At 43.8% G+C, this 24,190-nt stretch overlaps 1 protein-coding gene across 1 annotated transcript; it reads right to left on the bottom strand.

Moving 5' to 3' along the window:
- Window positions 1–2,218: 2,218 nt before the first annotated feature.
- Window positions 2,219–23,738, bottom strand: gdf7 (growth differentiation factor 7). Its single transcript, XM_003215463.4, has 2 exons — window positions 23,282–23,738; window positions 2,219–12,152 (listed from the first exon to the last, which is right to left on the bottom strand). Exons 1-2 carry the CDS (start codon window positions 23,529–23,531, stop codon window positions 11,173–11,175), a joined length of 1,230 nt encoding a protein of 409 aa, XP_003215511.3. The 5' UTR covers window positions 23,532–23,738; the 3' UTR covers window positions 2,219–11,172.
- Window positions 23,739–24,190: the final 452 nt, after the last annotated feature.

Below are 24,190 nucleotides of genomic sequence, written 5' to 3'. Positions count from 1 at the left end.
GCACATAAATGAAATAAATTAATTGCATTGACACTGGAATGGTAAAAGATATTCTTGGAAATTCAGATCCTGTAAACATTATTAGTTTGGATCCTGAATATGCGATTGCATACTCACATCCAGCCTACTCAAAAACAGTTGGGCAAGTGGTCTGCCCAAGCGAGCAAGTACAAACACAGCTAGCCCAACCTGGCCTATGTATCCTGGCAATAGCCATACATTATGGGGCCGGGCTGTGACGCAGCTGGTTAGTAGCCTGCTGCAATAAATCACTACTGACCGAGAGGTCGTGAGTTCAAAGCCCAAGTCGGATTGAATGCCCAACTATTAAATAGCCCCAGCTTGTTGTTTACCTAAGCAACCCGAAAGACAGTTGCATCTGTCAAATAGGAAAATTTAGGGACCGCTTATGAGGGGAGGCTAATTTAACTAATTTACAACACCATAAAAATGTCCAGCAGCGTGCGTGCCAGATGAGGAAGTACTCCATCAAAAGGACTCATTGTCACAGTGGATGATGAAGCAACAGCTCCTCCTGTGGCCAGATTCGGGCATACCCTCACAAAGTCAGAAGCTGGAAAGTTAAATAGCCTCTGAGTCTGTCTGTGTGTTGTTTGTCTAATGACATTGAATTTTTGCCATATATATGTACATTGTGATCCACCCTGAGTCTCCTTCGGGGAGAGAAGGGTGGAATATAAATACTGTAAATAAAATAAATAAATAAATTACTCGTTCAGATGGCACAGGTTCTTTCTTCTGACTGACAACATTTCTTTAAGGCAGTGGTTCTCAACCTTCCTAATGCCATGGCCCCTTAATACAGTTCCTCATGTTGTGGTGACCCCCAACCATAAAATTATTTTTGTTGCTACTTCATAACTAATTTTGCTACTGTTATAAATCATAATGTAAATATCTGATATGCAGGATGTATTTTCATTCACTGGACCAAATTTGGCACAAATACCCAATACGCCCAAATTTGAATACTGGTGGGGTTGTAGGGGGGATTGATTTTGTCATTTAGGAGTTGTAGTTGCTAGAATTTATAGTTCACCTACCATCAAAGAGCATTCTGAACTCCGCCAACAATGAAATTGAACCAAACCTGGCACACTGAACTCTCATGACCAACAGAAAATACTGGAAGGGTTTGGTGGGCATTGACCTTGAGTTTGGAAGTTGTAGTTCACTTGCATCCAGAGAGAACTGTGAACCCAAATGATGATGGATCTGGACCAAATTTGGCACAAATACCTGATACACCAAAATTTGAATACTGGTGGGGTTGTGGAGGTTGATTTTTGTCATTTGGGAGTTGCAGTTGCTCCTTCCCACTTGGAGTCTCAGAAACAGCCCTCCCCTTGGCTGAGAGGTCAGCTGAGAGGCTGCCCATTTGGCCAATCACAGCGGAAGAGGGCTTTTGGTGGGAGGATTCGCCATCTGTATCCAAAAAGGAAGAGAAGGACAGGCAGAGAGATCTTCAGCCTTCTCTGCCAAAGGGGTTCCTAAGACCATCAGAAATATGTGTTTTCTGGTTGTCTTTGATGACCCCTCTGAAGCCCCCCGCGTGACCCTCCCAGGGTCCCGACCCCCAGGTTGAGAAACACTTCTTTAAGGTGTTGGAGAGCCTTCTGTTATTCAGACTGTCCAACTTGACTTGTTTCACTTGGATGGACTCCAGGACTTGAAACCCTGAAATCACTTAGTACACTGAAGCACATCTCAGCCACAGCTGCACTCAGTGACATATTCTTAGAGTGCATCTACATGGCAGAATGAATATAGTCTGATATCACTTGAATTGCCATGCCTCAATGCTATAGAATCATGGGAGTCATAGTTTAGTGAGGCATTAGCACTCTTTGGCAGGGAAGGCTAAAGGGAAGGACTCCATAGCATTTAGCATAGTAGTTAACGTTTACAGTATAGATGCAGCCCACGTAAAGGATGTGAAAAGTCCAAAAAAACCAACTAGTGGTAGAAAGGCAGGACCACTTCCACAGATATATAAACCCCACTTGCCTAGTTTCCAACAGCTCTCACAACATCTGAGGATGCCTGCCATAGATATGGGCAAAACATCAGGAAAAAATGCTTCTAGAACATGGCCATACAGCCCAGAAACCTCACAGCAACCCAGGATCACTTCTGTTTGAAACCTCCAATGCTTGATGATATAAATCCCCAGGGAAAAATAAATAAACAAAGCACATATCAATAAAATATTTAATAAACTTATCTGTACAAAATATTTAAAGGGCTAATTAAGAGTATACAAGATTGCTTATTTAACAAATATATACCACTATATAATATGTTCAAGAAAATATATATTGCTTGTTTACAGTTCATTTACAATCCATATGTACAGTCTATTTAAATTTTTGAATACACACACGCAATGCATTTACACCATCACTTACAGAACTATCTTCCATTGAACATTTCACACACTCAGACCCAGACATTTTTTTTCCAATCCAAAAATTGGCATTTCCCCCTCTATACAGACAAGTGGAAAATACAGTAAATGATAGTTTGGGGGAATGAAAAAATAAACTGTAAGAGAGAAAAGGAAAATGATTTCTGCTTTTCAATACAATATATGGAAAGCTATAAATTATGTGGATTTTTGGGGAGGCCTTCAGGACAGGGCAACAGTAAATGCATTTGCTTTGCTAGTTGGACAAACACATATCTGGGGTCATTAAAAACATGAAGCGGTAAGAATGTAACCTGCTTCCTGCAAAATGTTTCTTGATAACAAGGAAAGAAAAACATAAGATGTCATAGTTTAAATATTCAGATGTAAATGGCAACAGCTTTGGGTCCTAAGCCTGCATTTCAGGACCTAATGGTCAGCTGCTTGATTTGCAAACATTCTTCATACAGCTTTCCAGGAAAACAGTAGCTGCACTTTCAGAAATACACCGCTGATGAATGCTACAGGAGAAAATACCTATGCTTTTTAAAAATAAAAAATAAATAAAGATAAGCACAGTGCAAGGCTTTTAAGCAGAAGTTCTTAACTATGGGGACATTCCTGAGGTCTGGCCAAGGGTAGAGGGAAAGTATTTGGAACAAGACAATGTAAAAAAAAAGTGTCAAGATGTGCAGCACTATTTTTAACACTAATTTTGCACTCTTCCCTCTGGTTATATTCTGAGAGTAGTTACAAGATTGCTTATTTAACAATACATCCATGGGATCTCATTCCAATCCCATAGTAAATCAGGCATATCTCTGCTAAAGTCAATACAATTATGATGAATTCCAACCAATATGTGCTGCGGGGCTGGGAGCAGGGAGAGGACACCAGGCAAGGCATACATTTTTACGTACTGGGTTAAGCTAGGATTATTATTTTGACCTTCACAATGTTGTATTGAAAACTTGCCAAGGGTTCAAGAACTCATGAGCCCCAATTAATCTGGCAAAATTTATAGGTTAATTTGGCAAAATGTATGACTTAAACCGCTGAGCTGTTGAACTTGCTGACCGAAAGGTCAGCGGATCAAATCCGGGGAGTGGGGTGAGCTACCACTGTTAGCCCCAACTTCTGGCAACCTAGCAGTTCAAAAACATGCAAATGTGAGTAGATCAATAGGCGCTCCATGCAGTCATGCCAGCCACATGTCCTAGGAGGCGTCTACGGACAACGCTGGCTCTTCAGCTAGAAATGGAGATGAGCACCAACCCCCAGAGTTGGATATGATGAGACTTAATGTCAGGGGAAAACCTTTACCTTTGACCTATGGGTTAAATTCCTGTACCTCCATGTATTTCAAAAGGCTTCTTTAGACATGCCCAAAGATTTGCATATGGGACCAGTGGCGGCTTTATCTGAATAACAGTTCTCCAAAACAACAATAGTTTATTTGTTTATATGTATGATCTAGCAAGTCCAGGTCTACCATAGACAATGACTACAATCTAGACACCTCTAGACTATAGTCATAGAGATCCAAGCCAAAGAAGTGCATCTCTTCTGGTGTTTTCAACTGCAAATCCCAGCATTCCTCCCGGCTGGTTCTGCTGACTAGACCTTTGCCCACCTCTGCCCTAGAAGACTCACCATCATATAAACCAGGACAATTGATAAAACATTGAGCACAACTGAGTTCAATTGATTCCAATGAGTCACACAGAACATTGTATAAAACTCCACATACTGTTTACTTTGGGTTTAGGATATTTCATACCAAGTTTGTGTGCCTACAGTGACAAATGACAAACACGCAAGAAACTCAAATAGTGTGAAGTAGCTTTCTCCCGAGGTAGGTCTGTGTGTTGTATGTTATTGAGATACACCTAACCATGTCCTAGGCTGTTTAGGACTAACTAGTGACCCTATCATTAATCAGACTTTGTCTTTCAACAACTCTGTCTTTGTACAGCTGTATCAGTCGTGACAAAATGTCATAGAGCTTTCTCCAAGAATTCTTTTCCTATTGTGTCCTTTTCCTTATCGAATGGGATCATATGGACTTAATTATTTCACTGACATGTTACTCCTTAACACTTCTTCATGGACTGTAGTACCATTTACAAAACATGTGATAGTAGCACAAAACAGCAACTTCCAATCTCTTTTCTGAATGGTTTCATCCCCAGTCAAATCAATTTAACGTGAGTGCTAACCCATAGATATTCTACTGTTGTTGTTTGTGTGTCTTTAAATTATTTCTAACTTCTGGCAACCCTAAGAGGGACCTATCATGAGGTATCCTGGGCCTGAGAGAGTGTGGCTCACGCAAGGTCACCCAATGGGATTCAAAGCCTGGTCTCCATAGTCTAAGGGCCCTTCCACGCGGTCATATAACCCAGAATATCAAGGCAGAAAATCCCACAATATCTGCTTTGAACTGGGTTATCTGAGTCCACACTGCCATATATTCCAGTTTAAAGCAGAAAATGTGAGATTTTATTCAGCTGTGTGGAAGGGACCTTAGGCTTGAGCCAAACCATGCTGTTCTCTAAAACAAGATCATCCTGTGGAATTATATCAGGAGCATATATTCAGGGAGATGCAATCCAACTTCACTCAAAATCAAAAGGTGCTTTGCCCCAACCATGGTAAGTAGGGCGCACTGATAATGCAGTTCAATATAAATCTGCTGATCTTACGTGACCACCAAAGTCACCAAAATCAGACACATAGCAGCCAAGCCCTTTCCATATTCTTCTAATGCACGCCTTAAATGAATACTATGATCATAACTGGGGTGGGGAGGGAAAGAAAATATTTTCCCCCTATATTGTGCTATAACACAGAGCTGGGTCTTGGAGGGGGAAGAGGTAAAATAAAAGGCATGCTTGCACAGGAGTGTGCAAACTGTATATTTATTTAATGATAAAATGTATGGGGTCACAATTTCCTATTCTGTGAAAAGATATGTGTTAAATTAGATTACAACCATGAAACATTGTTAATGGAAGGGAGCAGGAGACTTGAATATGCTATATTTTCTTAACCCAGAGTTGTTCTTAAATTTTTAGAGTGAAGCTCATTTCAACCAGATCTAAGGATGCAGCTTGACATGAATAATTGTTGTGGCTTCATGCTGTGGAGTCCTGCAATTTGTAGCTTGTTGAGGCAGTAACATTCTTTGGCAGAGAAGGTTAAAAACTTTATAAAACTACAACTCCCATGATTCCACAACATTAAGCCATAGCTGTTAAAGTGGTGTCAAGCTGCATTAATTCTATGGTGATACAGTGGATAGAACATTCTCAGTTCTTTACCAAAATTTCCCTTTTAGGCAATTTACAATGGGCCTTACAGTTTCATTCCACCCTCCCTTTAATGTTGTTTCTGTTCTAGCAGACAGAGAAATGGAGACTGGTTAAAAGCATTGAGCGCACAAGGCATGGAGGACCAGATTAGAATCTCTGCACTCAGTTTAGAATGATTAATTATGCAAAGTTTTGGCAAGAGCAAAGTCTCTGGATGATTTGACGTGGACTGAAGAGTGCATTTGAGCATGAATCCAGATGAAATTATGTTCATGGCAAGCTGCATAGAAGGGCTTATGTTCCCTGCTCCGCCTCTAGTGACTCACTGAGGTAGTTCAGTAAGGACTGGAGCAACAGAATGGTGGACATAGATCCACATCCAGAAGGGATCATGGGAAATAGCCACATATGCCAGTGTCAACATATATTTTGGATTGTTGTGAGTTTTCTGGGCTGTATGGCCATGTCCCATGCTTAGTTTCCAATGTACCTCACAACCTCTGAGGATGCCTGCCATAGGTGTGGGCGAAACATCAGGAGAAAATGCTTCTAGAACATGGCCATACAGCCCAGAAAACTCACAGCAACCCAGTGATGCCAGCCATGAAAGCCTTCGACAACACAGTGGACATATATTTTATTGGATATTAATTCTAGGTCCTTCAGTGAGATTCTTTGGTATTCTTGGGCCAGCAGTCCTCAATTTCAATAATGCTTGCTATTATCTAGTTTATATAACCAGACAAAGTCCAGGAATGTATCCCTCACAGATACACTGATTTAAGATTGGAATATCAATCAATACCTATTTGACGTAACTATCATTTTAATGCCTTTAAACCTCCAACTAAATTATTTAAATATTTTGGTTACAACACATGGCTTGGGCATTGGAAGTGATACCTTTTCATTTCAGTGAAACCCATCTCAATCAGTAAACAATGTAAAAGACAGATGAAAATGGCACATCCTTTCAGATATTGTTGTATTGCAACACAAACAGCCCTAGCCAGCATAGCCGATGGTAGAGGGTTTTGAGAGTAGCCATTTTACAACATCTGGAGAACCACATTATTCCCACCCTTGATAGAGGACTGCAATAAATATTCAAAGCTACCCATTTTTTTTTCACTTAGCATGCTGCTCTTCTGTTTTACAAAATCACAATGGTCCTCAGAAAATAAATGAACTAATTAAAGCAAATTTCAGCTAAATTTATCCTAGTTAAGTGCTATATTAATGTGACAGAAATCTCTGAATGAGTGACATGTAGATATCCATCAAATCACTAATCAGGTCTTATTCTTCTAATGGCTATATTAGGTGTTGCAAGTCTAATCATCTTAAAAGTTAGGTCAAATAGAGGATCTGTCGAGGAGAGACAGCCAACAGGCTGACCATCACAGAGGGACACATAAGAGTGTTTATAGCATTGGACAAATATTGAGGATTTAGGTCCATGATTCTGGATTTAAGATCCATGGCTTGTTTTGGAAGAATCAGAGTTGAGCTGCAAACCACAACTGAAACTTCTAACAGCAATCCCCATTAACAGCATAATGTAGTTGGGCGCAAAGTAGATTGGGCGCAAAGCTGAAAACGTAACGTATATTCACTAGGACTTGCGTATAAACAAATCTGAAGTCAGACTGTTAGGCCACAATTCTGAGCATATTTCCTTGCTCAGTTCCTTAAAATCAACAGTCATGGGTTAAAGTAAAGGTAAAGGTTTCTCCTTGACATTAAGTCTAGTTGAGTCTGGGAGGTGGTGCTCATCTCAATTTCTAAAGAGCTAGTGTTGTCCATAGACGCCTCCTAGGTCATGTGGCTGGCATGTCTGCATGGAGCTCTGCTACCTTCCTGCTGAAGCGGTACCTATTGATCTACTCACATTTGCATGTTTCCAAACAGCTAGGCTGACAGAAGCTGGGGCTATCATTGAGAGCTCACCCCATCCTGTGGATTCGAACCACTGGCCTTCCAGTCAGGAGCCCCTAGTCATGGGTTAACATACCCGAAATCCAAATTGTCATAATGAATTTGTGCACATATTTGTTTAAATTAAATAGGAATATTCTTTGTGGTGTTAGCAAAACAAGCTAATGTGGACACATGGATATCAGTTCAAGTATTCTTTCCCAAATAATGCTTATTATTGACTTATTGCCCCCAAAATCTTCCAAACAAGAATTACGTAACAAACTACATTATGCTGTTAATGGGGCTCAGAATTGTGGCCTAACAGTCTGACTTCAGATTTGTTTATACTCAAGTCTCATACGTCCTAGTGAATATACGTTACGTTTTCAGCTTTGCGCCCAATCTACTTAAAGAACAAATCCTGTCTAAAATCCTATAGTATAACAGTTCAGATTGAGGAAGATGAAACCCCTGCCACTGGATGCCCCTCAAACATGTTTTAAAATGTTCTGCAACAGAAACATGCATTCAGAAGAAAATACAGTCCTTTTTGCTTGACATCTATTCTTGTAAGTGAAAATTAAATTTCTGAAAAATAAAAAATAAGTCATTTTATTATGCCATTATTACATTTGATTGTGCCAAAGTCAAACAGCCTTTCAGTTAGCACATGTCCTGCTCTAACGACGCATCTACACTGTAGAATGAATGCAGTTTGTCACCCCTTTAATTGCCATGTGCTCAATGCTATGGAATCCTGGGACTTGTAGTTTTACAAGTTGTTTGGCCTTCTCTGCCAAAAAGTGTTGGTGTCTCACCAAACTACAGCTCCCTTGAATCCATAGCATTAAGACAGGACATTCAAAGTGGTGTTAAGCTGCATTCTTTCTTCAGAGTACCCAAAGAAAGAGGAAGATTTAATTATAGCTTTGCATGTATAACATTCTGTGTTTCACTGCCATCTTTTTCAGCTGAGATTAGGATACCATTGTGTTTACAACCCTGGAGAGCTACTGCCAATCAGTGTAGTTGGCAACATGCACCAATGGTCTCGCTTGGTATAAGGCAGCTTCCTATATTCCTAAATAAATTAGGAATTTGCCCACTGACCAATTCCCCTTGGGAGCAATGTTACTTTCAGATCAAAACCTGCTCTCCAAATCCAACCATGGGTGGCTCAGACACATCAATGCCAAGGATAACATAGTCTTATGTAGAATTGGATCATGGCTTCATCTAGCTCATTGGTATTATCGACACTGATTGGCAATGGGTCTTCCAAGTTTGAAAAATGAAACTTTCTCAGTCTGACATGAAGATTACTTGAGACCTTCTGCGTGTGAAACATAATTCTTAGCACAAAGCTATGGACGAGGCCAAGATTTGCAATGAGAACACACAGATGTTTTTGCACTATCAATTTTTTTTCATTCATACACCCTCAATGATAATGGACTTTCTGCTAGTATAATTATGTAATCTTGTCAGCAGCAGAGCAGGGGAAAGAGGTGGATGCCTCGTGGCCTTCAGCCCAAAGTGTTATGCAAACCTTAGAAGGTATATGCCTGACCAGTGGTAAATGAATTTGTTTCATTATTTAAAGCAAGAATGACCAGCTACCAGCCTTAGAGCCAAATCTGGCCCAAAAAGCAATTTTCTCCACCCATTGGCAGCCTCAATGAATATTAATCAAGATGAGGTTAAGAAGGAAACCATATGTGATATAAGAAGAGAAAATGAGAAAAACAGACAAGGATTACACAATTACTTGTTATGTCCTTTGGGATTTTTGAGTCAGTCCCCAAGTATGGATGAGTACTCGATCAAGGACTGTCAAGCCGTTGCTGAGAAGCAGTAACATCATAATTTGGACTCTTAACTCTCTAAGAAAAGGGAAGGTGTTGTGTAGCAAATTATACTTTAAGGCCAGGAGGATTATCTGGAGAACAGAATAGTTCTAAGACTACAGACACTGCTGGGTCAATGGAGTTTCATCCCAAAATCAGTCTTTTTATCAACACAGACTGGAAGAGAATCAAGCATCTGTAGTCTCTAGTGCTGCTTGGGAACCATTCTGGCAGGGAATTTGTAGTTGGGTCACAATCTTCTTCATGTTTACTCAAAAGTTGCACTATGTTCAGTGATACCAGCCAACCATGTGCACAAAGAATTTTGGCCTTACAGTTACTTCTTCGAGATAATTTCTTGACAAGCAATCAGATAAATCTTTGTGTATTTGTTTCAGATTGCAACAATCCTAGAAACACTTCTTTGGAATGAGTTACACTGAACACAATGGGCCTAAGCTCTCACTAAACCTATATGATTGTGTTTTTAAAAGTAGGGAACCTGTGACTTTCCACATATTGAACTACAATTCCCATTAGCCCTTTCCACCCATCATATTGATTGGAGTGATGAATATTTGGAGGGTCTGAGGTTCCACAGGTTAGACATTTTGCCAGAAGTAGATAAAGTGATTGTAATAATCACTCTTCTGAGAGAGAGAAAATGTACAAAAATCAATAAAAGTGGCATATTGTAAGAGACTATAAGACAAAGGAAAAGAGAGGCCAGTGATTTTCAATCAATTTTCAGCTGAGGCTTTATCAGGGATTACCAATGTTACAAAAAGCCTTCAAAGAAAGCTGTTCTACCAAGCTTAGGATGTCTACACTATAGACTTCATGAAGTTTGGCTCCACTTCAACTGCCATGGCTCAAAGCTGTGGAATACATGGGAGGTCTTTAGCCTTCTCTGCCAAAGAGTGCTGGTACCGCACTATGGCAGCTAAAGTAATGTCAAACTGCAGTATAGATGCAACCCTAATCTTCCCTCAAACCAAAACAATGTATTTGATGGGTTCCAGGGGAAAATTTAGGCCAGGGGAAAATGGAGTCCAGAGGACTCCATGCAGACTAGAATGCCCTCCAGAACCATGAGTGGTGTATGAGATTGACTGGAGACTAGATAAGGACTAATTGGGTGAAATATTTACTTTTTAAAAGGTTTGAGGAGAAACCCACCCCTGTAGATTATTACCACAATTTGATCCCCTCAGCTATCCTCCCAGTCAAGAGAGAAAGTGAGAATATTCTGGAGAACTGTCATGGAAAGTCAATGTATTCGGGTGACTGTAATCCCACATCCTCATTCTTTCTGTCTTCATCCATTTCATAGCATTTTTTGTTCTTTTCTTTCATCATCCTTCCTTTTAAAGTGCCCATTTGTGGGGTAGCTAAAGCAAGACTGGGATGTGGAGTGGTACGGATGGATGGCAGCTGCCCAAACCACCTTTGTGGGGATGAGAGCGTGAGGAAAATGTCAGTAGCAGCTGCAGCCTTGAAAAGGGAGGCTACTGAGCCCAACAACTCTTCTCCTTCTGCCTCAAAGGGTCAGAACACCCCAAGTCCCCTCCTCAGCAAGGAAAATACTGTGGAGAGCAGACCTAAGAGAACCTCCTTGGGAGGCCTTGAAGGGTGAGGAGTATGAGAGTTGGAAATGGCACCGCTACCTGCAGCCACAGCTCTCCACCACCATGTCCTCGTACTGTTTGTAAACCACATTGTTGCCAGCATCAATGTAGAGGATGCTGATGGGGCTGAGCTTGGAGGGCACACAGCAGCTGGGTGGCGCAGCCTCAGGGTCCATGGAGTTCATGAGGGTCTGGATGATGGCATGGTTAGTGGGCTCCAGGTGTGAACGGAGCGGGAAGTCACAAGCACCATCACAGTGGTAGGCCTCGTAGTCCAGTGGTGCAATGATCCAGTCATCCCAGCCCAGCTCTTTGAAGTTGACATGTAAGGCCTTGCGGCTGCAGCGGCTCTTAGCTTTTTTGCCTGGACTACGCAATCCTGATGAAGATGAAGATGAGGAAGAAGAGGCCGAAGCCCGGCCCGCCAAAGTGGTGCGCCGCCTACGACGCCCTGCAGCCGCTGCTTTCTGTTTAGCTGGCTCTGGAGAGAGACCCTCAGGCCCCAAGCCCCCTTTGGCCTTCTCACGGATCTCCTTGAAAAGGCTTTCCTTCCGCTTGGCCCGCGAAAAGACCACCAGCAGGGCCCTCTCATGTGGCAATGGTAGCTGCTCCAGGCCAAAGCCCATTTGTCCTGGAGGCAACGGCCTCCCTGAGCTCTCCGAGACCAGGCTGAGGAGGAAGCAAAGCTCTCTTGGTCTGTGGCTGTGCCTCAGGGCAGCCCAAGCATCGAACACTTCCCAGTGAGGCAAAATGGTGTCACCTGCCTCCACAGTGTCTCCCGCCCGAGAGTCCAGGAGCTTCCGGTCATCATCTTCACTTCCATTTCCTCCATCTTGGTCATCATTGTCACAAGTGGAAAGGATGAGGCGGTGGAAAAGGCCTTCCTGCGACCAAGCCAAGCTCTGGTTTTCGGGGGTTTTGCGCAGGACCCGTAGCTCAGCTCCTACTACCTCGTCTGCCTCAGGCAGGCTGGAAATGTCGAAGACAAAGCGCCGCTCCTTCAAGGCAGAGACCTCTGGAAGCAAAAAAGGAGCCTGCATTATATTTGGAAAGGAATGCTTGTATTGCCCCCATAGCTACACTCCTGCCTTCTCTGACACTTAGGATAAATCTATGCTGTGGATGGAATGCAGTTTGAAAACACCTTAACCGCCATGGCTCAATGCTAGGGAATTGTGAGAGTAGTAGTTGTTAGCCTGATTTGCCCCATCAAATCCTGGTGATTCTATGGGATTCTATTGAAATTACAATTAAATGAGGATCTAGGATGTATCTGCACTCTAGGATGAATGCAGTTTGACACCACTTGAACTGCCCTGGCTCAGCACTTCTCTGTCAAAGGGTGCTAATTCCTCACTGAATTACAACATACATGATTTCATAGCATTGAGCCAAGGCAGTTAAAGTGATGTTAAATTGTATTAATTTGAAAGTGTAGGTGCACCTTAGTCAAAGAAGAACTGTGAAATCAATGGAACTCACCAATTGTTTATGACTGATTTTAAGCCCCACTGATTTGAATGGGGTTACTAAATGTAAACACAACACAATTTTCCCGTTTGATTATTTCAAAACCATCTATGGATAAAGAATGCCCATTCATAAACACAGGGTGCACCTATACTGTAGAATGAACTGCAGTTGTTCTACTTTTAACTGCCATGGTTAGATGCTGTGGAATCATGAAAGTTGAAGTTTTACAAGGTCTTTAACCACCTCTGCCAAAGAATGCTGGTGCCCGCAGCCTTTAAGTCTGTCAGCCAAGAAATTGGAGCAAGCTAAGCCTTTTTCCCATTGTAAATCCATAGTTCAGATTTGATTGGGCCTTTCTTCCTTTCACCCTCTTTTTGTCCCCTCCCCAATGCAGATGAATAGATCAGAAAAACATGGTGGAATTTTCACCTATTTCTAAGTGGCTTTCGCACTGCCCTTCTTCCATAGTGATTTGCTTTCTAGGCTGGGAATTCTTTGGCCCTCCAGAGATTGTTGGGTTGCAATTCCCAAAATTCCTGACCATTGGCTATGCTGCCTGAGCAGATAGGAAGTGCAGCCCAACAAATTCAGGAGAGCTCTTTCACACAACACAGTTATTGCTCTGTGATCCCACTTTAATACCAACAGTTAAAGCGAAATACTGAAAGTTATAGATTATGGAAGTGAGAAACCAAGATGATTAAACTGATAAAAGCAACTCATTTGAAATTGAGAGCTGGAGAAGAAACCTGAACTCTCCCTAGAAGACAAGATATCTAAAATGAGACTGTCATATTTTAGCTACATCATAGGAAGACAAGAGCCACTTAAAAAATAATAAAGCTCAGTAAGGAGGAAGCTAGTAGAGAAACAGGACAACCACAGTCCAGATGCAGTTTGAGACAACTCTAACTGCCAGTGCAGTTAACAACAAATTTAGGATTGTCATTCAGAGAGATTCTCAGTTTCTCTCTGAGCAAACTGCTATACTATGCAGTCATGTCAGTTGAAGTGAAGCCATAGCACCATAAGTTTGTAGCGACAAAGGGTCTGCCCTGTAGCCACAATTCTGCTACAATTCTTGGCCACCCACTCAGCTGTGACTATCTGTTCTTCCAATGTGCTTGGCTCAGTTTTCACTTGGAAGATATTGCTGAGCATCTAAGGCGGAACCTACATGATACATGCAGTAAATCAGGATGCCTTTTCAGCTGCACTACAGTTTGTGAGGTGTGAATAGGGACTGCAGTTGTTCCATTTGAAATAAACAAACCCTTATAGAATCCAACAATTGTAACAGACTCCAAGGGCCATCCAGTCCAACCCCATTCTGCCATGCAGGAACACACAATCAAAACACATCCGAGACCTCTGCACACTCCTAGAAAGAATATCCCACTGTTGAACAGCTCTTTCTATCACAATTTTTTCTTCATGTTTAGGTGAACCTCATCTCTGCAAATATATAAGGATGAAACCATAGGTCAAATGAAATGGTAGAACTAGGAGGAATTCAGCAGCTGGAAATATCACCAGAGAGCAGTGAATCTTCTCTGGGTTTTAGACTACTTTTGAAAGACACTATCCAAGAAGTTGAACCTGGCTGCGGAACAGGGTTCAGCACTTTGGAGAGCTCCTGCAATGGTCCTGGTAACATTGTGCATGTGCCTTCAATTCGCCTCTGACCTATAGCAGCTCCAAGAACTTCATAGAGTTTTCTTAGGCTGGATCTACACTGCCCCTATATCCCAGGATCTGATCCCAGATTATCTGCTTTGAACTGGTTTATATGAGTCTATACTGACAGGTAATCTGGGATAAGAAGATAATATGGGATCAGATCCTGGGATACAGGACAGTGTGGATCCAGCCTTAGACAAGGAATATCCAGAGGTGGCTTTGCCAGTTCTTTCCTCTGAATTATACCATACATCACCTGGTATTTGCTGTCAGTCTCCTATCCAGTTACTAAACATGGCCAACCCTGCTTAGTTTCCAAGATCAAATGGGATCTGGTGTATTTAAGTACATGATAACATTAGTACTATCCAATTTACCATGACAAGACATAGACCAGGGCATCTACCCTGTTTGCCTTTTGCTCTGATAGCTGCCCTGAGTCCCTGCAGGGAGAGAGGGCATGTTAGAAATAAAGTATCATCATCATCATCATCATCATCATCATCATCATCTATTCTTGGAGCACCAATGTGGCATGGTGGTTGGAGCCTTGGACTCTGGAGAACAGGGTTAAATCACATCTTAGCCTTGAAAACCTTCTAGGTGGTCTTGGGAGAGTCACACACTCTCAGCCCCAGAAAACGCTTTGACAAGTTCTTCTATGGGTAGTCATGAATAAAAAATGCCTTGAAGGCACACAACAATATCTTGCCTTGACTTATTACCTCACCACACTAAAAGAACCTGGACTGTATGATGTATTTATGGGTGGTTTTAAAGTGTTAATGATTTATTATAGTCTAATGTATGTTTGAGGATGTATGAGAGCAACTACTATTTGGTTTTAAATGTTTTAACTTTTATTATGCATGTTTTTATCCACTATAAGCCACTTTGGGCCCTCAAGTGGGGAAAGGCTTTAAACCCCTGTTTCTGGGGGTTGTGGTTTAGGCAGGGGCCTTTAAACCATTCAGCCAGGCAGGTCTTGGGCTTCATTAAACTACAAACCCCAGAATTCTGCAGGGGGCAGAAACTGGATTTACAGTGGATCCATGCTGTCCTGCAAAACTGCCACTCCTGGGACTCCATAGCATTCTACAGTTCAAATTCCTGCAAAATCCTCCCTTCTCCAAAGAAGCAAATTAAGACATCTTTTAATGGATTTATTAGCTAAGGCCTTCAAATAGATCTCCCATGGATGAGGTCTAGACAGAAGGGGAGAAGGTGAAGGTGAAAAAGAGAAGGAGAAGGTGAAGAAGAAGTTGAAGGAGAAGGAGGAGAAGGGAGAAGGGGAATGGAAGAAGAAGGTAAAGGAGAAGGTAGATAAAGAGAAAAAGTGAAGGTGAGGGAGAGAGGAAGAGAAGGGGAAAAGGAAAAGAAGAGAAGGAGAAGGAGAGAAGGAGCAAGGTAAGGAGAAGTTGGAAGAGCAGGTGAAGGAGAGTAGGGGAAAAGGAGAAGGAGAAAAGAAGGGAGAAGGAAAAGGAAAGAAGGAGAATGGGAGAAGACGGTGAAGGAGAAAGTAAAGGAAATAAGGAGAAGGAGAGGAGAAGGAGAGAAGGAGCAAAGTAAGGAGAAGTTGGATAGTAGGTGAAGAAGAGAAAGAGAAGGAGGAGAAGTTGGAGAGGTGAAGGAGAGGGAGAAGAAGTTGAAGATGAAGTTAAAGACGGGGAGAAGGAGAAGATGAAGAAGAGACGGAGCAAAGTAAGGAGGAAAAATTCTAGTAGGTTAAAGAGAGAAGGAGAGAAGGAGGAGAAGAAATTGGAGAGGTGAAGGAGAGGAGAAAGGGAAGGGGAATGAGAAGTTTGAGAGAAGATGAAGGACAGAAGGAAAGAAGGTGAAGGAGACAAGGTGAAGGAGAGAAAGGGAAAAGGAGAAGGAGAGAAGGAAAAAGTGAAGGAGAAGTTTGAGGGAAGGAGAAATGGAAGGAGAAATTGAAGAGAACGAGAAATTGGAGAGAATGAGAAGTTGGAGGGAAGAAGAAAGAAAAGGAGAAGAAGGATAACTTGAAGGAGAAGGAAAAATTGCGCTCGGCGCCAGTCCTCCGCTTGCCAAAGGGTCGTAGGTTTTTTTTGAGAGAGAGAGACGCAGTTGTTGTGATAAAGCCCCCTCACCGCATCCCCAATAGACCCACGTTTTGTGATTTCCCTCCCAAGACAAAACGGGAGAGATACGTTCTTCTCCCGCGAGGGGCTAAAAGGGGCCAGCGCCAGGAAAGAGAAGTGAAAATGTGAAGGGCTCGAAAAGCGCCCTCTCCCTTTAAGGGACAACTGCCTCTCCCTCTTTCCAAGGGCTCCTCGGCCCCCTTTCTCGGCCTTCGTCCCTCTTTTACTCCCAGTGGGTGCCACACTGCAGAGAGATAGCAAAGTCGCATCACAGATAGAGAACCCAACGCTACGGAATTCTGTGATGGTTTTGTGGGATTATTTCGCCAGCCCTGAGTTTTGGTGCCAGAACAAGCCTCAAATCCCAGACTTCTCTAGCTTGGAGCCAGGGCGTGTAAATAGTCTACTTCGTCAGCGTGGCTTCCCTCCCTCTGAAAAGGAACCGTTTGCTGCCTTCTTTCCCTCTTGGAAGGTTAGTTCTGTTTGGCATCACTTGAACTGCCACGGCTTCATGCGGTGGAACCCTGGTACTAACAGGAACCCAGTCAATTGATTACTTCTGTTATGTCTTGTGTGTGTTATGTGTTGTGTGTATGTGTGTATCCGAGAGAGAGAAGAGAACTTCGGAAGGAGAGAAGGAGAACGTGAAGGAGAGAAGGCGCACGCAAAGCGGAGGAGAGGAATTCATTCCCCATCGGAGAGCTTTCCCTTCTTTGTGGCTACAAATCCTCTGCCTTAGCAAAAGCCCGGAATTCCCTGTAACGTCTTTCTCAAACTACCGTTACTCCCTCGTTCCCTCATAAAAGCCAGCCAGCCTCCTCTGAGCAAACTTCCCGGATCCGTCCGAAGAGAAGGCGTTTCAATAATGTTGGCTGCAAAGTTTCCTTTGCATATTCTATAGATGTATCATTCATACATATCTATATCTATACCCACACACACACACGTGTGTGTGTGTGTGTGTGTCCTATATATGTGTCTATATATAGAGAAAGAGCGAGTCCCGGTGGCGAAGTGTTTTAAAGCACTGAGCTGCTGAACTTGCAGACCGAAAGGTCCCAGGTTGAAATCCCGGGAGCGGAGTGAGCGCCCGCTGTTGCTCCAGCTCCTGCCAACCTAGCAGTTCGAAAACATGCCAATGTGAGTAGATCAATAGGTACCGCTCCGGCGGGAAGGTAACGGCGCTCCATGCAGTCATGCCAGTGGCCACATGACCTTGGAGGTGTCTACGGACAACGCTGGCTCTTCTGCTTAGAAATGGAGAGGAGCACCAACCCCCAGAGTCAGACATGACTAGACTTAACGTAAGGGGAAATCTTTACCTTACTATATAATCTCGAAACATATATAGGATATGTAAAAGAAACTTTGCAGCCAACATACACACATACATATTCATCCATCCGTTATGGAGAGTGATAGTCTGTGACCCCTTCTACACTGCAGTATAATCCAGATTATCAAAGTAGATAATCCACGTTATCTCATTTGAACTTGATTATATGGATTTACCCTGCCATATAATCCTGTTCAAAGCAGATAATCTTGATTTTATAAGACAGTGTAGAAAGGTCCTATGCCTCTATATCTCTCTCTATGTCTCGATAGACATTAGACAGATATTTATGGTGTGTTGTCGAAGGCTTTCATGGACGGAATCACTGGGTTGCTATTTGAGACTTGGTTGCTGTGAGTTTTCCGGGCTGTCTGGCCATGTTCCAGAAGCATTCTCCCCTGACGTTTCGCCCACATCTATAGCAAGCACCATCAGGGGTTATAAATAAAGAACAACACTCAAAAACAGGGCAATTCCAGACAAGAAACAATCAGGGCCAGCTAATCGCCTCCCAACAAAGGATTCCCCCCAGGCAGGAAGCAGCCAGGCTTTGAAGCTGCAAAGCTATTCAGTTATAATCAAAAGTGATTAATCGCAATCATTCACACTTGCCTCCAACAGACAAGAGTTCTTTCTCCCACCCTGGACCTTCCACAGATATATAAACCCCACTTGCCTAATTTCCAACAGACCTCACAACCTCTGAGAATGCCTGCCATAGATGTGGGCGAAACGTCAGGAGAGAATGCTTCTGGAACATGGCATATAGCCTGGAAAATTCACAGCAACCCGATCGATAGATAGATAGATATGTAAGATTCTCTCTCTCTAGATATAGATATAGATATAGATATGTGAGAGTATCTCTCTATAGCTCTAGATCTCTCTCTACATTTATATCGATAGAGATGTAAGAGTCTATAAATATGGAAGTCTCTCTATATCATTGATAGATATGTGAGTCTCTCTATATATATCGACAGGATAATTTTGGAGTATCTATATGGATAGATAGAGATATGTTAGAGTCTCTATATATCGATAATGTTAGAGCCTTTCTCTACAGATCAATGGATAGGATAGGAGAGGATAGACCATTACGAGCTGTGGCGCAGGCTGTTGAGCAACCAGCTGCAATGAATCACTCTGACCAGGGGGTCATGAGTTCGAGGCCAGCTCGAGCCCCGTGTTTGTCTTGTCTTTGTTCTATGTTAAGGCATTGAATGTTTGCCTTATATGTGTAATGTGATCCGCCCTGAGTCCCCTTGGGGTGAGAAGGACGGAATATAAATACTGTAAATAAATAAATAAATAAAATAAATAACTTTGAAGCTAGCCCAGTGGGACGTTCAAACGCTGGAAATAATGTTTGAAATCCAACTCGTGCTTAGTCTTAAACATGTGGACTCGGAAAGAAGTCCCACTGAGTTCGAGACAAGTTATTCCCTCAAGTAACTTGTTGAAAGCTCTGAATCTGTGCGCTTTTTACAGAGAGGGAGAGAAAAAGGAAAGGAAAATGACCTGGAGATCATGGCAGTTTTCATGGCTGGGGAACGAGCCTAGAAATACTTTGCGGAGGCTTTTTGGCTACGAGGCTCTGTTTCGGAGGGAGGGAGCCCGAACACTTTGCGGAGGGAGATTCGGATCCACCTGCTGTCCCCGCCCTCGGGCGCCTCTCAGCCAATCCCCTCCATCCATTCCACTGAGTGGCAGGTGTCCCCGCGGGAGTCTTGGGCCGGGCGGCGGAATTCCCGTCCTTGTTCTTGTCTCGCTTTTCTTCATCCGGGCTGTCTCTCTAGTGAGGAAGGGGCGCTGAGGCCATCCTAGTGGCAGAGAGGTCGACCCTGCCAGACCTTTTGGCCTTTCCCCTTCTCCCTCCCTCCCATTTAATTTTTTTTTAAAGCAAAAGCAAAACTAGGCACACGGTGTAGAAGGAATGCCGCCAGACTCGGCTTTCACTGCCATGACTCAATGCTAGGGATCCAGAAAAATGGGGCTTGGGTGTCTTTCTCTGTCAAAGAGTGCTGCTGACCTCCCTTGCATTGAGCCCTGGCAGATAAAGTGGTGAAACTGGATTGCTGTGAGTTTCCCGGGCTGTTCCAGAAGCAAAAAGAATCTGCAAAGCCCACCTCCTCCAAGGGGAATCGAACCACCTAAACTGGGCTCCATAGGCCAATGGAAACTCCACCACGGACACCAGAAGAGCCGCAAAGTCAAGAACAAGCCAGGAGAGGAAAGACAAAGATCCACCCAGAGGAAAGGTGTTCTTACCAGACACCAAGGGAACCACTGACCTCGAAAGGAAGCCGATGAAGAAACACAACCTACAAACTAGCGACAGACCCACCAAGAAAACCCAACAAAGCTACGTTCAGCAACATCTGTGGACAAGTCTACAGAGGCAGCAGCATTGCCCAGACACGAATCAAGGAACATGAAAGGCACTGCAGACGAATCCAGCCAGAAAAGTCAGCCAGAGCAGAGCGCTTGAGGAACCAAACTGGGCACAGCATACGATTTGAGAATGCAAAAATGCTGGACCACTCTCACAGCCACCATGTCAAACCACACAAAGAAGCCACTGAAATTCACTAGCATGTGGACCATTTCAACAGAAAGGAGGAAACCATGAAAAAGGAACAAAATCTGGCTACCAGTATCTTAAAAAACTAAAATCATGACAGTAAATAAAGAACAACACTCTGAAAACAGGGGAATTCCAGACATAAATCAATCAAGGCCAGCTAATACCTCCCAACAAAGGATTCCCCAGGCAGGAAGCAGCTAGGCCTTGAAGTTGCAAGGCTTTCCAATGCTAATCAAGGTGATCAACTGCAGCATTCACACCTGCCTCCAACAGACCAGAGTTCTTTCTCCCACCCATGACCTTCCACAGATATATAAACCCCTCTTGCATAGTTTTCCAGCAGACCTCGCAACCTTTGAGGATGCCTGCCATAGATGTGGGCAAAACGTCAGGAGAGAATGCTTCTGGGACATAGCCACACAGCCGGGAAAACTCACAGCAACCAAGTGATTCCAGCCATGAAAGCTTTCGACAACACAAAGTGGTGAAAGGCTGCATATTCCGATACATTCTTTTTTCTCTCCTTTCTTTTCCATCTTCCCGTCGCGATTTCATTTTCCTTCCTTCCTTCCTTCCTTTCCTTCTTCCCTCTCTCCCTCCGAAGTGTCTTCCCTCTCTCCTTTTCCTCCGCTTTTCCTTTCTTCTCCACTATATTTCCTACCTTTCCTTTCCTCCCTAACCCCTACATTCCTTGTCTTGTTTTTCCTTTTCTTTTTCCTGTTTCTTTTTGTCCTACTCTTTGAAGAGGGAAACTTTTAAGGCTGGATCTACACTGCCCTATATCCCAGGATGTGATTCCAGATTATCTGCTTTGAACTGAATTATATGAGTCTTCAGTGACAGAGAACCGCGGATAGGCAGATTATCTGTTATCAGATCCCCTGGCAGTGTAGATCCAGCCTTAATCTGAGCGTAACCCCAAGACCACTGGAAATTAAGAGACCCGGATGGATCAACACTGTAGAATTGATGCAATTGGACGTCCACCAACTGAACAGTCAGGACTCAGCCCTGGTTTTCTAGTTTGTTGAGGCACCTGCCCACGTCCACAGAGAAGGATAAAGACTTTGCGAAACCGCTGCTCCCGTGATTCGAAGTGGTGTAAATGTGCATCCTCTTTGACCATTATGCAACACGATTATGATTCCTCTGGGCCCTTCCACACAGCCCTATATCCCAGAATATCAAGGCAGAAAAGCCCACATTATTTGACTGTGGATTCAGATAACCCAGTTCAAAGCAGATATTGTGGGGTTTTCTGCCTTCATGTAGGGATATAGGGCTGTGTGGAAGGGCCCTTTGTTATCAATGTCGTTTCCTAATTGGTTCTATCATAAAAAAAACATGGAGAAAGTTTATTAAGATGCAAAAACTTTGTTGTGCGCCATCTCACAGCACATTTTGCTATGGGTTTTCAATCAATATCTCCTAGGGCCCTTCCACACAGTCATATAAACCAGAAGATCAAGGCAGAATAACCTACAACATCTGCTTTGAACTGGATTATCTGAGGCTCCCTCCACACAGCTGAATAAAATCCCACATTTTCTGCTTTGAACTGGAAGATATGGCAGTGTGGACTTAGATAACGCAGTTCAAAGTAGATCTCGTGGGATTTTCTGCCTTGATATTCTGAGTTATAGGACTGTGTGGAAGGGGCCCCAGCCCACACTGCCATATATCCCAGTTCAAAGCAGATAATGTGGGATTTTATTCAGCTGTGTGGAAGGGCCCTTAGAGTCTCAACTAATACAGCATAGTGGCAGCCACAAAAAACGAAGTTTCTGGATATACCAAGCAATTGTTTTCAAAGTAAGCACTGCACAATTAAACAGGAAATTGTAACACTGTTTAAGCAGGAACGGACAATTTTTCAAATTTGGTTCTGGGATCCGATCCTGGGATCTAGGGCAAGGTAGATCCAGTCTATTTTAAACTCTGGGGTGAATCGGGTTTCCAAAGTAGCTGTTTGTTACAAGTCTCCCCAAGGGAAGTTTTGTCAATCGCTTTGATTAAGGGAAAGGGAAATTTAATCCTTTCGCAAATTAAAAGCGTGCTATCTTTTTGCAAACTGGGGCCCCTTCTACACAGTTGTATAAAATCCACTTTACCTGCTTTGAACTGGATTACAAGGCAGTGTAGAAGGCGCATGGGAAAAATATCTCAGGCTGAATCTTCACTGCCCCATATCCCAGGATCTAATACCATAATTCAGGGCCCTTCCACACAGCCCTATATCTCTGAATATCAAGGCAGACATTTCCACAATATCTGCTTTGAACTAGGTTATCTGAGTCCACTCTCAGATAATGTGGGATTTTCTGCCTTGATATTCTGGGTTATATGGCTGTGTGGAAGGGTCCAAGGAGATATTCATCGAAAAACCGTAGCAAAGTGTGCTGTGGGATGTCGAGCAACAACAAAGTTTTTGCAATTTTATAAACTTTTCCGGCAACAACTAAGTTTTTGTAGCTTAATATACTTTTCCCCCATGTTTTTAGAACCAATTAGGAAACGAAATTGATAACAAGGGGAACAAAAAGCGCGTTAAATATATAGTGATCTGGGAGCCCTACTACACAGCCCCATATCCCAGGCAGAAAATCCCACAATATCTGCTTTGAACTGGGTTATCTGAGTCCACACACAGATAATGTGGGATTTTCTGCCTTGATATTCTGGGATGTAGGGCTGTGTGGAAGGGGCCGTTCAAAGCTGATAATGTGGGATTATATTCCGCTGTGTGGATGGAGCCTATGAGAAACAGATCATCTTGGATGGGGTCCTAGGGGACAGGGCAGTGTAGCTCCAGCTTGTGGTCCAGAGAAGGTAAAAGACATTGTGATCCCACAGCCCTGCCTGCCTGCCTCATCCCACAGCGTAGATGTCCCCAAGAAGGTGGGAAATGCCCTGGAATTGGGGAGAGAGGGGGCAAGGGACGACCCGCCGACCCGCCTCTTGCTCACCTGTGTGCTGCGGCGCCTGGTCCACGAATCCCGTGGCTGTGTCCGCCGCGCGTGGTTCTTCTCCTCCTCCTCCTCGAGGGCTCTCCTTGCTGTGGGCCAGGCGGTGGTAAAGAGCCACCATATACTCGTGGGGGACCACCACCGCGGGGCCCCCTCCTCTTCTCTCCGCGGGTGGCACCACCGCGGCGTCCAGCAAAGCGACCCAGCAGCAGCACAACCAGCACAACAAGGGCGCCGCCTTCAGCTCCATGCTCCCGGTGCGGGTCCGTCGGTGGCAGGCTGGGCTCCTCGGAGGGCTTTGAGGGCTCCTCGGGCTCCCCGGCCGCTTTTGAACATTGTGTTCAACCGAGTGGACGTCGTCGAGAAGGAGGACTGCGGCCGTGGCGCTTGAAGCGGAGGAGGCGCGACGGGACTCTGCGCAGCGGCCCCTGCCGGCCGGCACCGGAACTGCGCTGGCGCAGCCAACACAGGAGGAAGGAAGGGAGGAAGGAAGCAAAACGGGGTGTGTGTGTGTGTGTGTGTGTGTGTGTGGATTCTCCTTCTCCCCGCCTGAGTCACCCTGTTTGCTTTCTCAACATCGCCTTCCTGTCCTCTTTCTTAATTCTTTCTCTCTCCCCTCTGCTTTTAGAGGGTTTTTTAAAAAATGATTCCGTCGGAAATAACACCACAAGCTGGCGAGGCGTCGGGGATAAACTGGAGGCGAGGCTTGCCAAGACTGCCCTGCCTTCGCCCGCCCTGGACACACCGCCTGGGAAGGAAGGAAGGAAGGAAGGAAGGAGGAAGGAAGGAAGGAAGGAAGGAAGGAAGGAAGGAAGGAAGGAAGGCAGGCTTTTATGCCGGAATCACTGGGTTGCTGTGAGTTTTTCGAGATGTATGGCCATGTTCCAAAAGCATTCTCTCCTGACCTTT

Source organism: Anolis carolinensis, chromosome 1, assembly GCF_035594765.1.
Source record: "Anolis carolinensis isolate JA03-04 chromosome 1, rAnoCar3.1.pri, whole genome shotgun sequence".
In the NCBI taxonomy this organism is placed as follows: domain Eukaryota; kingdom Metazoa; phylum Chordata; class Lepidosauria; order Squamata; family Dactyloidae; genus Anolis; species Anolis carolinensis.
This window is presented reverse-complemented; position numbering and strand designations above follow the sequence as displayed.